Genomic DNA, 16,013 nt, shown 5'->3' with positions numbered 1-16,013 from the left:
CCTTTCTCCCATAAGACTGGGAGCTCCCTGAGGGTAGGGCCTGACGTCTTTCTCTTTGTATCACCAGGGTCTAGCGCATGCCTGGCACATACAGACACACAGTGATGCTGGTGGATTTATACATGGACAGATGGATGGATGAGTGGATGGGTGGATGGATGTGGACACGTCCTGAGCCTGAATGTAATACAGATAAAACCTTAAACAGATCGAGGAAAGAAGCAAAGGGAGACAGCTCCCGGAACACCTCCCTTCCCGTGGGAAAACGGTCACCCTTCACTGCTGCCACAGCCCCTCCATTATTGCTCTCCTATCCTGTGGCCTAATTATTCCTTGCTAGGTCTGCCTCTCTACTCAGCGAGCCCACCTTTGAAGGCATCATCGAGGTCCTCCTTCCCAAAGACAACCCCCAGGTCATGGATGGCGCAGGTATGGAACTGCACGCGGAAGATGACGTCTCGGGCTGGGCTCCGGAACTTCTTGTGGTAACACTTCAGCTGGGTGGGAAAGACAGCAGAGCCCATCAGGGGCCGAAGGTGGAAAGTTAGTCCCAAGGGGCCTCCTTACCAGCTCCACGACTAAGCCCCAAACCCAGTGAGGAAAAGGTCACCAACCCCAAACAGGATCTCAGAGCTCTCTGCGGAAACTTCCAGAACAGCAGAGAGTTGACAGCCAGCCTTGCCCTGTGGGGACAAAGCTATCCTCCCAAGAAGTTCCTGTACACCAGTCAGAATGGGCAACGTAGGAGTGGATTTCAATCACAGGAGGAAGGAGTGAAGTTAGAATTGAGGGAGTCCTTGTCACCAGCAGGAAGCCCGGAGGTAACAGCTCACACAGAGATGTATGTCCCTGGAGATACTCCAGAACAAGGGGCAAGCCCGGGGGAAGGCACATCCGACACTGAGGCAGGGGATGGACAAGGACCGTCAAGGTTGGAAGGCCTTGCAGGGGCCCTGAGAGCCAACGACCCCAAGGCTGGTGGCCCACCAGGAGGGACGCTCTTGTCCAGAGAGGCATAAGGGGAGGAGGAAGAGAAAAGGAAGAAAAATTCAACGGCGGTGCGGGGGCTTGAGACAGAGGGGTAACTTACCAAGATGTCTCCCTTCAAGAGCAGCCCAGGCTCGATGGTGATGCAGATGCTGGTCTGGCTGTCTCCCTGGACGTTGCTATGGGAGCGAGGCAGGCAGAGGGACAGAGGGCTGCTGAGGCGGCCGGGCAGTGCACTTTCTCCCAGCTGCCCCTCTGCCAGGGGGCTATTGTGAAAGCTCGCTGACCCATCCCTCAGCCCTACCCTAGAAGTCCTCCTAGAAAAGGTCCTAGGCAGCCCCCCAACCCCGGCCCCAGCCCCCAGTCCTCAGCCTTGGACCTCCGGCATCCCTGTGGAATACCTACTAGATGCCAGAAGTGTAAACAGGTTGCATGGCCTGGTAGATCCGGAGAAATGGCCGACACCCTGTAAGGGAGGGGCGCTATTAGCCAAGACAGCAGAAACAGCGGGAGGAGGAGGGGGGAGAGGAGAGATGAAGGAAGGAAGGATCGGCCAGGAGGAGGAAAGGGAAGAAGGGGGGAAAGGGAAGGAGGAAAAAAGGAAGGAGAAATGGAAAAAGAAAGAGGAAGAAATGCTAACTTTTCATTTCAAAGGCATTTTGAGTTTACAAAAACACTACACCGTCCAGCGTCACCTGCCCACAGGCACTGCCAGTAACCAACCCATTTTGCAAATGAATCAACTGGGGCTCAGAGAAATAGGAAGTGGTACAGTTGAGACTCCAAGCCTAAGACTGCAGCTAGCCCGTATTTTTACCCCCCAAGGCTGCCTCCTAAGACAAAGAGATGGAAGACAGGAGGGGAATGGAAGCTAGAGGGCTCGGGCAAGTACCTCCTTTAGACTCAAAGTTGGGGATGCCGTGCATGATCACGTGGTGCAGAAACAAGGGCTTGTTGTTCATTTTGATGGAGCCAGAGAGCAGGCCGCTGAAATAATGCACGTACCTGGAGCAGGGAGAAGGGCAGCTTCAGCCAGGGAGGCCTCTGCTGGAGCAGAGCCATTCTGTTCTCTTTTCCCCCGGCATATTGCCCTAGGTTACCCTGCCAACATCCCCCCCCCCCGCACCAACCCCCAGGCCTCCTGGCAGGTGGGGTCTCCACCCTTGCTGCCGGTAGCCCCAGGAACGCGAACAGGTACTACTACATCTGGAGCGGCATCCAGCCAAACCTCCCACTTGGGGTTCTCTGGCGCCTCCTGGTGGTCAATGTGGCCATCTCTTTCCTGTTTCACTGCCGGCCCAGGAATCTCCTGCTGGACCAAATGCCCTCCCACACATCCCTGACAGGCATCATTTAGCTGTTCACTACCGCACAAGGCAGGATGATCAACCAACAGACAGCTCTGACAGCCTCACACCGAGCCCAAACCAACCTTGCATCTGTACCCACAGGCCCCAGTTCTGCTCCCACAAGACCCACCAGCCACGTGACAATCCAGCAAATAGTAAGAGCTTAGTAATTCTGGTCCTTCGTTTTTTTATATCACGCTGAAGGGTACAAAATTCCTCTGTACCATATTTGATATTAGAGGATATCTAACTTCCACTAAGTATTCCTATCTCTAGGGTCAACATGCCCCAATTCCCTTAACAAAGATCTCGTTGGAAGAACGGAAGGAATAAGCCATCCCCACTCCTTTTAGAAGAGAGGGAAAATTAGGTCCAGAAAGGGTCATCAGCCTCCCAAAGGCACACTGCAAGAGCACACAAAGGTGGGAGGAGAGCAGGTGGGAGGAGAAGGGAAGCAGTCTCACTCCAGTGCATCAACTAGGAGAGGCCAATCCTTTTGGTTGGTGTGTCCTCCTTTTCTGACTGGCCAGAGGACACCAAGCTGGGTCAGCTGGACCAATCAGAATGCATTCTGATTTGAGGCCGGTGAGACCAGAACGCTCACAACCATGACAATGGTCCCGTCCCGTCTTTTGGCTCCTTGGCCCACCTCCAGGCCTGTGGGCCTCTGTCCCCGGGCTGGGGTGGGGCCACCTTGGACTCTCCCAGCAAGATAATCTGATGGGCAGCACGAGCTCCTATTCAGGCCCCTGCCCAGCCCCCAGCCCCGTTGCTCAAACCGGAAACCTGGAATGGCGGGTTCCTATCAGATCTTCTGATCGTGCCAACAGGATGTGTCTGTGTGCTGGGGACAATGAGCCCGGGGTGGGGTGACAATGAATGGGGGAGCTGCAGGCAAAGCCCCTCCCTCCCTCTCTCCCTGCCCTCCTCTCCTCCAGCTGCTCCAATCCCTGCAAGCGACACTGACAAGAAGGCGGGAAAGTGGCAAGGAATGCCACTTTCCCAGCAGCTGCACTTCCACATTTGGGCACAGACAGAATTACCCACCCGTGAGCAGATGCAGTTGCAGATACGAGCTGCACGGCAGATACAGATAATGTAAACACGGACACACACACACACACACACACACACACACACACCGATGGCATGCTACGTAAGCACACATTGAGCACGGTGGAATCCCTGAACAATCCTGGTCCTGAGAGGTAACACTAATCCCCATTCTCCAGGCTTTCCGCTTCAGAAATGTGGCAGCTCTGCCCTCTCTCTCCAAGCCACATTGTGCCACCGCAACAGCGTGCTCCTCTATTTGAACCTCTTATCTTTCCAGGTCAAGGGCCGGACTCATGACCAAGGCCACCAGCCACAGGTAGCAAGTCAGGATCTTAAATAATACTTCTTTCCTCCCTGAGACTTCTTCCCTGGGAAGACTCTCACTGATCCACAGCTGCTGTGTCTGGCAGCCTAGTCAGAATTTTCTGCACATAAAGACATTCCGTTTCTGATCTCTGACCCAGAGGCTGGCTACCAGCTGTGCTGTGCCAGTTGTAAGGCGCTGGTTGCCAGCGGACTCATTCACTTCTGCTTGGGCTTCCTGCTACAATGGTGGAAACAGTCCCCGGTGGTGCCGGCACATTCTAGCCAGGCAAGGTAGGGGTGACGGGGTGTGAGTTGGGGACCCCCGGCATGGAGAGGCTGAAAAGCTCCAGGATCTGTAGCTAGGGGGTCCTGCTTGCCCAGTCAGTGTTCCGAAGGGAGAGAAAAGTCAGTGAGACATTTTGGCCTTTATACTTGATGTTCCCTCTACCTGGACCCTTTACCCCAGACCTTTACTTAGATGTTTCCTTCTCCCTTCTCAGACCTCACCTCACATGTCATCTTCTCAGAAAGGTCAGCACACTGGAATCAGCCCCTCACGTTCGCCCCTGTCATTCTCTAGCCCGTCGTGTTCTGGTTTGGTTTTTTTCCCATCAAAGCACTTACCACTGTCTGAAATGACCTTGAAGGTTTATTTACTTGTGTAATGTCCATCTTTCCCAATACCATGTCAGCTCACTAAGGGCAAAAGACTCTGTCCTGTCCAACTAGATACCTCCAGCACTTGGAACATACTAGAGTACCTAAAATTTCCCAAATGAATGAAGGACTCCATCCCTGTCCTGATTCCTGCCTGGGCTGTTGGGGACCACATGGGTGAGAGACCGTTGTAAAATTTTAAAGCTCTCACAGCAGAAGGTGACCCTTATCACGAACATCTGTGACCTCCTCAGGGCAGGTGGCAGTGACATCAACCTCCTGTAGACCCATCAAAACACGGAAGCAGCCCTGTTGCCAGGACCAAGAAAGGCACTGCCTTCTTATACAAGCTGCCTTCTTGTACCTCCCCCACTGCTGCCCCTGCTGCTCTCTGGCACCAACCTCAGGAGCCAACTGCCATGCCCCACTGTGAGCACACACAGCTGCTCACGTCTTCACCCATGTCCCTGAGCTCCCACCCCTGCAGGCTGGCACCTGAACATGCATGCTTGGTACACTCCCACCATGGGTACACGAGGCTAGTTCCCACGTACAGCGAGCACGCACACACACGCACACGCACTCGAACACACATGCACTGGGCCGAGAGCCCTGGAGACCTACCTCCTCTGGGATGGCTGGCCAATGGGTACAATCTTATCCTCGTAGAACCGCTTCATTGCAAAGCGGTCCAGGGCCTGGTCGGCACTGTGGGGAGAGACAGGTGGTCAGAGGAGTCAACCTCCACGAGTCCCTTGTCCACCCAGCCCTGCAGAGCCCTCTGGCCACTCTGTCCTGAGATGCCTTCAGGAAAGGACTGCCCCAGCATCTCTCCATCCTGTGTGCTGCACTACTCAGCACAAGGGCCTTGGAGCCAGGCAGCCTGGGAGCCCATCTCAAGTTCATCACTGACTTAGTAGCCCTGCAACTTGCGGCAGGTTACTTAACCTTCCTGGACTTGATTTTTCTTTCCTGTCAAATGAGGTGATAACCGTGCCTTCCTTGAAGGCTGTTGTGGCAATTGAGTGAGATGACATCTATAAAGAGCTTGGCACATGTGGGCACACAGTAGGTGCACAGGAAATGTTGACCATTATGCAAAGATTAAGCTGGGTCAGGTTTCTTAAAGTCATAAAACTACCGGCCTATTGCAAGCCCTTCATAGAGCATTCTACCCATCCTCAAAGAGATCATTTTTTAAAGAGACAGATCACATAAGCTTCTCCATTCTTGACTCCCCAACGAGGTCCCATCCCTCTCAGAATCAACCCCAAAGTCCTTATCAAGGGTACAAGGCCCCCGGGCTCTGCCTCCTCCCAGCTTCACTTCCCACTCTTCATCCCCTCACTCACTCGGCTCTCCAAACACGCCAGCCCCTCGAATTCCCACTGCTGGTCTTTGTCCTTCCCTCTTCTCTGCCTGGAAGGTCTCCTGCCACCACCCACCCCACCCCCTCACGGACTGTATAAGACTCAGTTCTTCCCCCCTCTCGCCACTTAATTCTGCTCAAATATCACCTCCTCAAGAGGCCTCCTTTCCCCACCGTCTTGCTCTAGTCTCCGTCCTTCAAAGTACTCATCACCTGCTCTTACTGATGTGTTTGTTTACTCATTTCACATTCATGAGGGCAGTGGCCTGGCTTTGCCCACTGCTCTACTTCCAGCACCTACAGCCGCCTGCACAGTGGAGGTCCCATAACTGTCGTCAAATGACTAAATGAGTGGAGGAATTCCTCTGCCTCTCTGAAAATCCAAATCAGAATGGGAATCATCCATTGGTTGTTTCCTATTCTGGATGCAAAACACCTAAGTGGGAAGATGCCCCTGCTGGCCAGAAGCAGGGGAAGAGATGAGAAACCTTCCAGATGGCTCTGCTGGACCCAGATGTGATCCAGTATTTCTTTGCGACTCCCTCTCTGCTCACTCAGGTAAACAGAAGGCAGTTGGGCAAAGAAAAGTGGCCCCAAGAAGCTGACTGGACGGGGTGTCCATCCATGGGCCTGCCTCCCACGGCTGCCCCTCCCCAGGGCCCCAGACAGAGGGATGGTGTCTCCTCTCTCCTGCTCTGTCCAGGGGCCCCTGTCCCAGAGCTGAGGGCAGGGACATTCTCCTTTCCAGGGGCTCCTCCCCCTGTCCTCAGCACCTCTCACCTCCTCTGCCCTTATCCTCCAACCCCAAGGGAGGGAGAGGCCTTGGGTGGGTGGGGGAAGGGGGCTCTGCTGTCAATATTCAGAGAATGGGAGGCTCGGGGCTCTCTTACCTGGCAGAAATGTTGCTGTAGTGCATGTAAGCCGCGATCACAACACCTATCCTGCCTCGGTTTCCCTGAAAAAGCCCCGAAACACAAAAGCCTTTACTTCTAAGGCTGGCCCTCCTGCCCCAGAGCAAGGCGGGCAGGGGCTGCAGAGAGGGGCGGGTTCTCAGGGAGAATCGGAGGAGGGAGGAAGCGGATGGGGGGTGAGTCTCAAAAAGAAGAAACACAGATGATCGTCCACCACACCTGAGTGACCCACGGGCTGGTACCTCCACTTCCTGGGGGTGCACCCCAGACAGAATCGATTATCCCCAAGAAGGAGAGCACACACAAAAACAAACTTGCACGCTCACACAATCCAGTGATACGGGCAGGTGCATACACTCATCCAAGAATATATCCGTGCATGGGCATGAACACGCACACACACACACACACACACACACACAGACATCCTGCAGCCCCGCTCTGACCTTGTTGTGTAAAACGACAACATTGTGGGGATCTGCGTTGAGCCAAGTGTCCATGGCCTTGCAGACACTGCAGATCTTCTCCAGGGCTGGGGTGTGGAGGTCGGGCCAGCCAAATTCCAGTACCTGTGGCCCAAGCCATGAGTGAGAAGCGGCAGAAGTCCAGAGAGTCAACGGGCGGGGAGGTAGGGAGGTGCCCACACATGCCACGCGCCAGCCCCACAGCGATGCCACCAGCAGCGGGGCCTCAGTTCCTGCCCTGCACATCAACACTCTGGAAGGCAGGGGTGTGGAGGCAAAGGACACTGACCCAGGCCTACCGACCCTGGGTTCTGACACTGGCTCCCTGTGGGCCTCAGGCCAGCCACAGCCCCTTCGCCAGCCCCCGTTTCTGATTGTGCATAAAGCAGAGGCTTAGAGCCGAGGGCCCCAGGTCCCTTCCGTATGACTGTGACCTTAAAATGTGCTGGGAGCCTCCAGCATTGTGCCCCAGCTCTCCTCCCACAGATAACCCTGAGATCTGGCTCAGGGAGGAAGAAGGAAAGGTGAAGCCTGTTCACGGCTCTTTTCCAGGCCCTGGACACACAAACCATCAAGTTTTCAGGCCAGCCGAAGGAGGCCTGAGCGAGACAGAGAGCAGATCTGAAGAGCAGTCATCAGGCTCCTTCAAACCTTTCTTAACTCACAAAACTTTAAAGTAAAAGAAAATCTGTGCTCGGAGGGGCCCAGAGAGCACATCTAATCCAGCCCGTCCACTTTCAGAGGTGGAAACTGAGGCCCAGAGAAGTCTGCCACCCGCTCAAGGTCACACAGCGACAGGCACCATAATCCAGGGGCCGGAGCAGATGGGCACGCAAAGCCCACACACAGCACACTGAACAGCAAGTGAAAGAAAGTTGGCTGTAGGAGGGTCTACGGTGGTGATTCCCAGCTGGTTTAAATCCAGAATACTTTTCAATAAGACTCAAAATCTCACAGCTCCAGCCCCACCCCAGACACTCTGTGTGCACCACAGGTGGCAGACCTTGGTGGAAATCACTGCATTGAGCTTTGCTTTCTGTAATTCGTATTACAGAAACAATAAATATATTATTTTCTATTTTCCAAATAGAAGATGGCACTGTAAGTCTGAACAGGCTTTGCAAACTGTCATCGCACTTTCCCCCAAGATTCTAATGTGGGAACCTCAGAGGAAGGGAGCCCCCTGTTCCCTCTTCCAGGCAGGGAGAATCCCTCCCCACCCCAAACAGCCATGGACTCACCTTGGCGTGGAGCTTCGTGATGTCAGGTCTCCGCTCAGAGAGGTTGAAAAGCTAGAAGGAGGAAAAGGAAGAGATTGTGAGAAGGTTGGCCCTATCTCTCTCTCTCTCTCTCTCTCTCCCTCTCTCTCTCTCTCTCTCTCTCTCTCTCTCTTCCCTCCTGGAAACTCTACCTACATGACCATACATGGAGTCCTACCAGATACACACGGATGGACAGGAACTCAACTACAGGTTCTCAGGATAAAGAGGGAGACAGAAACAAGTATGTACATGCCCAGCCACTCCCCTGGATGAGCGGACATCCTGAACTGAAGACGAGAAGGGGACAGAACCTGTCTCAGGTCCCACATGCCACCCCCAAGGTGGGCATCTCTCCACACTGAATGGAAATTCAGTAGTGTCAAACGATAAGCATTTGGCCATCTCTGGTTTCCTCTTCACAGGTCGACTTCAGAAGCTCACCGCACGAAGATGTAACTGCTCCATGGTCGGACGCCCTCCATAGGAGGGTGCAAACTGTGCTGGGTCAGCCCTCTCAGACCCCTGACACCCCTCTCCCAGAAGACACCCCCCAACACCTGACCACATCCCACGGGAATCCCCCAACCTCTGGATTCCCTTCTCCACCTCTGAAAGAGGCGTGCAGAACTCCCCACATCCACCTCATGGTCTGGGAAACTCAGGACCCCTGTGATGTCGCCTGGGGAGAGAAGAGGACTGCAGGGTCTGGAACGGGCAGGATGCAGCAAAAACCCATGGAATCCTGGGCTCCTGAAATAGGGCAGGATCTCAGATAGCTTCTGGTCCACTCTTGAGGCCGTAAAGGAACACACTTTATGCCATTAACAATGGTTAACACTTCAGTGTTACAGTGTCCACAGCCTGCCAGGCCGCACTAAGGACTTTACATCTACCACCTGCCTTAATTCTCTCCACAACCATAGAGGTAAGTAGACCCATTTTACAGATGGGGATCCTAAGGCTTAATGAGGCTAAGTGCCAAGATCAGATAGTTGGTGAGAGCACAGCAGCATTCCAACCCAGAACATTCCGATGTTTAATGCCAGACTCTTAACAACGCCCAACATAGCTGACGGATGGGTCTCTGTGGAGGACTGAATGGTATCCCACAAAAATTCACATCGACGTGGAACTTCAGAATGTGACTTTATTTGGAAATAGGTCCTTTGCTGATGTAAATAGTCAAGGATCTGGAGATGAGATCATCCTGGATTCAGGGTGGGCCCCAAATCCAATGACTGGTGTCCTTATAAGAAGAGGAGAGGCCACACGGACACAGGAAAGAAGGAAGGTCACATGATGACAGAAGTAGAGACTAGAGCAAGGCTACTACAAGCCAAGGAGGCACTAGACTGCCGGGAGCCACCAGAAGACAGGAAGAGGCAAGGCAGGACTCTCCCCTGCGGGATTCGGAGAGAGCATGGCCCCACTGACACCTTGATTTGGACTTCTAGCTTCCAGACTGTGAAAAAATTAATTTTGTTGTTTTAAGCCACCTAATTCGTGGTAATTTGTTACATTAGCCCTAGGGACCTAATACAGTCCCTACACCCCACCTGTGCTCAGACCTCCCAGGGCAGCCCCTCATGATGGTCTGTCCAATCTGTGGGTCCAGGCCACAAGTACCTCCCTGTAAAGCAGGCCTGAGCGCTCCTATGAGGCCAGGATAGATCCAATCCCCCAGGGCAGCCCTTCTGACATTAGAGACCATGGTGGGGGGTGGAGGGGACTTCCTCCACACTGGTTAGGAGATCCTCCTGTGCCAGGTATGATCCCGGTGTCAGCAACACCAGGTCTCTCAAGACACACTCTGCCACAACTCTGCCCTAAGACTGCTCAGCAGCACAGACAGTATGACACCTCTGCCACTTCCTGACTCTGTGACCTTAGACAAACACCCCACCTCTCTGTGTTCTCGAAAAACCTGCTTCCTAGGACTGTCGTGGTGTCAAATATGTGAAAAGGAGTTAGAACAGGGCCTGGCTTATCACCAGGGCTCAATAACATGAGCTTTTCCCGTTATTCTCTCCTCCTGGTCAACACACGTACGTACACCCACACGCACATGCGCGTACCCACACGTACACACAAACATACAAACCACACACACACACACACACACACACACACACACACACACACACACACACACGACTTGGCTCCAGATGCCGCATCCCAGCTGCAGAGACACTCCTTAGGGCCAAGGGCAGGTGCAGGGAGAGAAGAGGAACAGCTGGCTCAGGGGCAGGTGGGACAAGACACCAGCAGGAGGAGGTGGCAAGCAGAAAGGACGGGGCACTGGGCCAGCGGGCAAGGGGCCCCATCCTCACCAGGTAGTTGCCTCCATGTTTGGACTTGAGCATCTGGGCCACCTCACGGAGGTTGCTCCGGAAGTTCTCCTCATTGGCTGTGCTGGGGAAGGAGACGGCGATGATCCTCTCAGTGACATACACCAGGTCCAGCTCACAGCTGTCCTCCGCGGCCCGGCTCACACTCATGTTTCTGGGGAGACAGTAGGCAGAGGCGGGTCCTGATCAGAATCCAGGCCCCCAGGACAAGGTCCAGGGATCTAAACCCCGTACACACTATACGTGGCCCCCAAATCTAACCCAGGGGGCTTGGCTGCCCCCTGACCCAGAGCCAAAGCCAGAGCCTTCCCCTGGCAAGGCCAATGCAGCCCACAAGCCCAGTCTGGGAGCGCCGGGGATAACAGAGCTGGGCAGGAGCTGGCAAGGATCTCAGGCCATTTCCGAGCCAAAGAGCGATGACACCAATCCTAGGTGCGCATCAATCCTGTCGGCATGGCCTTCAACCTGTGATCCCAGAGGTCAGAGGTCAGAGCCAGGGCCGGAACCAGCCAGGGCCCGGGAGTCCAGCTCAGCCTCCTAATATACTGTGGCCGCCTGGTCTGGCAGAAGTTTCTCGAAGGATCCCTGGACGGCTCCGGAAGAGGAAGGAGAGCCTGAACTGGGTCCTCTCACATCCTGGAGCTAGCCTTCTGCTGCCCTCCCCTTGCTCTGAGCTGTGGAGTGGGCGGGGAGGCCCCTCAGGAGCAGGGGCAGCTCAGGTGACATGCTCACCTGGGCTCCAGGTAAGCCAGACCACAGCACACATTCCAGCCCTCCCCAGAGGCAGGACAGCTCCTGCCCTTTTTCCCTGGCTCTCTCCCCACCTCTGGCAGCTCCCACTGCCCCGCAGGGCTGCTTCCTACCAGTGACCTCCCTGATTTCTAAGGGCTCAGGAAGCAGAGGGGGCTGCTGCAGCGGCAGGTGATCCCCAGACATCCCAGTGCCACCTGAGCTCCTCAGAGAGGTGGGGAGCCCCCTGGGCTGGGCACCAGGTGAGGGGAGGTGGGTTCTCACACCTTTACACCTCACCCAACTGCTCTTCCAAAGGAGGGTCCAGGGTGCCCACTGGGGAGCTGATGGGAAGGGGAAATGGGTCTCAGGACACTGGCATTCCATTCTGAGGCCCACCTGTAGTTTCTGGGGTCACCTCACACCCTCCCCTTCTTATCCCATCATCCCAGCCTCCTAGGGTCCTGCTTCCCTTCTCTACCCAAGGTGGGCAACTCACAGTTCATGTTGATAACCCTTCACTTCTGTGGGGTAAAGTTGGGACTGGAGGGGCAGCGGGAGGAATACCATGGGGTGTTTCAAAGTGATGGGGTGACATGGGGGTACAGCCCCGGGACACCAAGAAACCGGACAGAATACAGATCTCCACCACGGTTAGCTCCGAGCCCAACTGTGTAGACGGGGCTTGGAAACAGGAGAGCCAAGGGTGACATACAGCTTCTCTGTGGTGGCAATGACAGGGACCAAGTAGCAGAGGGGCCAGTGCGCTGGGAGCCCGCTTTGAATTTGGCCTCTGAGTCCGGGTCTTTCCCTGTCCTGCAGCCTTTGGGGGTGGGGCTCCTACTCAAGGCAGAACAGCACCACCACCTGGACAACCTCAGCATCGCACTCTGCACCCACCCACCCCAAGGTGATTCTCATCTGTAGGGGAGGAGGGGATACTCTAAAGGACCCCGCCAGTCTCTGTGGACAGCTGGCAGCTGGACTACAACCCACCCACACCAGACCCTCTCTGACTGGTGGTCCATATCCCTGGGGCCAGATTCTCACTCATCTCAGGAGCCTCAGGGGCGAGGGGGGAGTCAGAGAGGCAAGGGCCCAAGCCAAAAAACCAGAGAACCTGGACCCAGGGAAAAGAGACTCTGGGGCTTCCCTGGTGGCGCAGTGGTTGAGAGTCCGCCTGCCGATGCAGGGGACGTGGGGTCGTGCCCCGGTCCGGGAAGATCCAAAATGCCACGGAGTGCCTGGGCCCGTGAGCCATGGCCGCTGAGCCTGCGTGTCCGGAGCCTGTGCTCCGCACGGGAGAGGCCACAACAGTGAGAGGCCCGCGTACCGCAAAAAAAAAAAAAAAAAAGAGAGACTCTGGATGAGCAAAGTCCCCTGTGCATCCCCTTCCCCCAGCCCCCACCAGCTCAGCCAGATAGAGAACCTTCCTTTTATAAGTGACCCTCCAACAACAGAAACCTCTGCCTGTGGAGAAGAACGGGATCTAGCACAGGCACCAGCGCCAGCCGGTCCTGAATGCAAACCCAGTGCTGCCTCTTAGTGGTTGTGTGACCTTTCACGAATCGCCTCACCTCCCTGAGACTCAGTTTCTTCATCTGCAAAATGGGAATAAAATACTTACCTTGCAGGGTTGTTGCAAGGACTAGATGAGATCATGCAGGTAAATGAAGAATCCAGCTCAAGCACTGGCTTCAAGCTAAAACTTTTGAGTTTCCCACTGGCATCTGCCTGCATCCTCTCTCTGTGGCTTCCACGTCCGCCCGTGCTCCCTATCACGTGCTTTGTGACTTTGGTCTCGGAGACCCAGAGGCATGACTTGCTGGGAACACCCACAGTGACCTCACTGCCTGCACCCACTGCGTCCCCCATAGCCCAGGCATACCTGATGGGCTGGGGATCGGGCTGGACACTTGGCGTGACTCTGGTGGAGCTCTGGGAAAGAGAGGAGAGAAGCAGCATTAGGGCGGTGGCCGGCTGGATGGCAGGAGGACAGCAGAGAGCTGTCCACGCGAGCTGTCAGGGCCACGCGGAAACACAGATTCCCTTCTCCTGCCTCTGCCAACATTCCAGCCCAGGCACCCTAAAGCCCAGCAACACAGCAACTCAAAGCCAAAAGCGATCAATGCCAATCCCACATGAGCGCGCCAGTGTGCCTGCGAGCCCCCAAGGGGAAAGGCTCTCTTTCCTTGGGCGAGGGAGAAATCCCAAATGCTGAGAAATGCACCACGCCTGGGCTGTTGCCATGTGGCTGAGTACACACTCAATAAAAGTTACTAAACCGATGGAAACGCATTTCACCTGGATTCGCTGGACGTCAGAATCGTGACCCCACGTGGAGAATAGAGGTGGCAACCATGAAAGAAGGAAAGATGAGAGCACCGGCCCCGCTCTGTCCAGCTCTGAACATTTCTCCTCTGACCACCAGCTGCCCACATTCCCCTCCTTTAAAGCAGCAACACCGGCTCATTCAACCAAGTTTTGAGACAAGAAGCGGCCAGGCACGGTGTGCACCACCCAGGGCTAGGCAGCAAATCGTGCTCCGAAGGATGCACTGTCCATGTCTGTTACCCCCCTCACCCATTCCCATCTCCAGGGTTGTCGACTTGTACAAAATTAGGCAAATGGACCCAAGTCGGTGTCCAAAACATCCCAGGGCAACCCAGCAGCACGGTGACGAAAGTGCAGGATCAGAGTCCCACAGCATCCTGCCGGGCAGCCTTGCATTACTTAACGCTCTGAGCCTCTATAATGTCACCAGTGAGACGGAACAATCCTTACGGTATTGCTTGAAGATTAAAGGGAATTATGCATATAAGGCGCTTACACGCTCTTACCATTATTACATCAAGTGCAATTAAAAGGGTAGTTAGCGATACAGCCAAACATTCACCCCTACAGTAAAGCAAAACCCTGCGTCACCAGCTGCCACCATCCTTTCAGCCGTCTCGCTCGATGCAGAACCGGACGTGCAACCTGCACATTCCCAGGCCCAGCCAGAGCCCTCTGAGCCCACTGGCACCGTCCAAACATCCCTGAGCCTCCCCAAAACCGGCCTTTCCTGACCACCAATTTGCATCTACCTCTTGGAGGAGACGGAACCACAATCCACCAAGGAGAGGAGAAACAGATGACCAGCAAGATTCACCTCAGATTTCGGGCTGGACCACTGGGGTCCCAAGAAGAGGAGCCCCCTTCAGCCCTCTCCAGGCCCCGCAGCGCCTACGAGGCAGGGGTGGGGGGGCTCTGAGGCCCAGCTCCCAGCTGAGCCCAAAGTCAGGGCAGCCCCGCTAAGAGGAGGACCCTCCACCCAGCCTCCTGTAAGAAGGCTGCGGCCAGAGTCCCCTCTGCCTGGGCCGCCGCCCAGCTCTGAACAGCTCAGCCTTGGAGGCAGCAGGAGGAGGAAACAGCCAAGGGGGGCTGTCAGGGTGGAAAGTTTCTCTGTCTCCCCAGCTCTCCTGGCCCTGAGGACTTGGGTTTGCATGAGTCAGGCTTGGGGAGCTGGGGGGTGCGAAGGCGGGGGCAGTAAGGAGGGGTTGAGTTGTGTTTGGTTTTCAAGACCCGAACCAGGCTGTTCCAAAACTACCCACTCGGAGGAACGCAGAAACCCAACACTTCATCCGTCTCCATTTCGCTGGTCCCTCATGAGGAGCTGCTGAATCTCCCCAGGCCCTAGGCCCTGCTCCAGGCCCCAGGGCCACCCTGCTATAAATAGCCCCTCGGGTTCCATCCACTGCTGACCCACAGCCATGTTTGGAGGAGGCTGCACCGCTGCTTCTAACAACTGGAAGCCACAACCATAGCCAAGGCTGGAGGTGTGGCCAGGAACACGGGGCCAGGCCCAGGGAGCTCAGAGAGACAATGGGATATTGAGACAGGCTTGGCAGGGGGACCGCGGAGCCGAGGGGAGCCAGGGGAGCTGCCACGGGCACAGGGGCGAGAGGCATGGACAGGGCAGGAGAGCCAGCTCCCGCTCGCTTCTCCACCCCCCCTCCCCAATGTTACAACACTCCACATTCCTCAGCCTCCCCACCCCAAAAAACCAGGAAAGATAAATAAAAACTTGGCCCCAGCAGAGTCTGGCCATACTGCCTCCAGAGGTGATAAGACAAAGTCCAAGCCGGCTCTGCTCCGCCAGGCTTGTGGGGTGGGGGTGGGGGAAGGGGTGGCAGGGGAGGAAACTGCCCTGGACAGTGACCCCAGCCCAGAGGACAGGGACGAACAGCTGGACAGTCATCCCCTGATGAATCACTGGGCTGCCCTCTAACTGACAGTGCTTCCTGTTTTCCGCAAAGTTTGGGGGCATGTGACACTCACTGGCAGAAAGCAGACGTGCACAGGTAACACGTCTGAGGGTTGGTGGAAAGAGTCACAAGGAGAACCGGAGAACCAGAAATGGGTCGGGGGAGGGGGCGGAGCATGTGAGCAACACAATTTAACGCTCCAGGAAACACAGTGACCTCCCACATGCAGGGCTAGAGACGGGGCACCTTCGCCAGCTGCCTAATCACACAGGCCGTTTTCAAGAGGGAGGCTGTCCTCTCTGCTCCCCAACGTCACGTGCATTGTCTC

At 55.4% G+C, this 16,013-nt stretch overlaps 1 protein-coding gene across 6 annotated transcripts in view; it reads right to left on the bottom strand.

Moving 5' to 3' along the window:
* TNS1 (tensin 1) overlaps positions 1–16,013 on the bottom strand; it is a 197,724-nt gene that overhangs the window by 82,213 nt on the left and 99,498 nt on the right. For all 6 annotated transcript variants that reach the window (XM_082658097.1, XM_082658098.1, XM_082658101.1 and 3 more), the window contains 10 exons: positions 13,327–13,376; positions 10,692–10,863; positions 8,341–8,391; positions 7,082–7,204; positions 6,615–6,679; positions 4,980–5,063; positions 1,880–1,992; positions 1,393–1,453; positions 1,091–1,166; positions 368–497 (listed from right to left, as the gene is read on the bottom strand). In XM_082658097.1, coding sequence (XP_082514223.1) covers positions 368–497; positions 1,091–1,166; positions 1,393–1,453; positions 1,880–1,992; positions 4,980–5,063; positions 6,615–6,679; positions 7,082–7,204; positions 8,341–8,391; positions 10,692–10,863; positions 13,327–13,376 — 925 coding nt within the window. The remainder of the gene's footprint in view (positions 1–367; positions 498–1,090; positions 1,167–1,392; positions 1,454–1,879; positions 1,993–4,979; positions 5,064–6,614; positions 6,680–7,081; positions 7,205–8,340; positions 8,392–10,691; positions 10,864–13,326; positions 13,377–16,013) is intronic.

The sequence above is a fragment of the Grampus griseus genome (assembly GCF_964374135.1).
Source record: "Grampus griseus genome assembly, chromosome: 7".
NCBI lineage: Eukaryota > Metazoa > Chordata > Mammalia > Artiodactyla > Delphinidae > Grampus > Grampus griseus.
The sequence above is the reverse complement of the archived record's forward strand: the minus strand, read 5'-3'. Positions and strand labels throughout refer to the sequence as shown.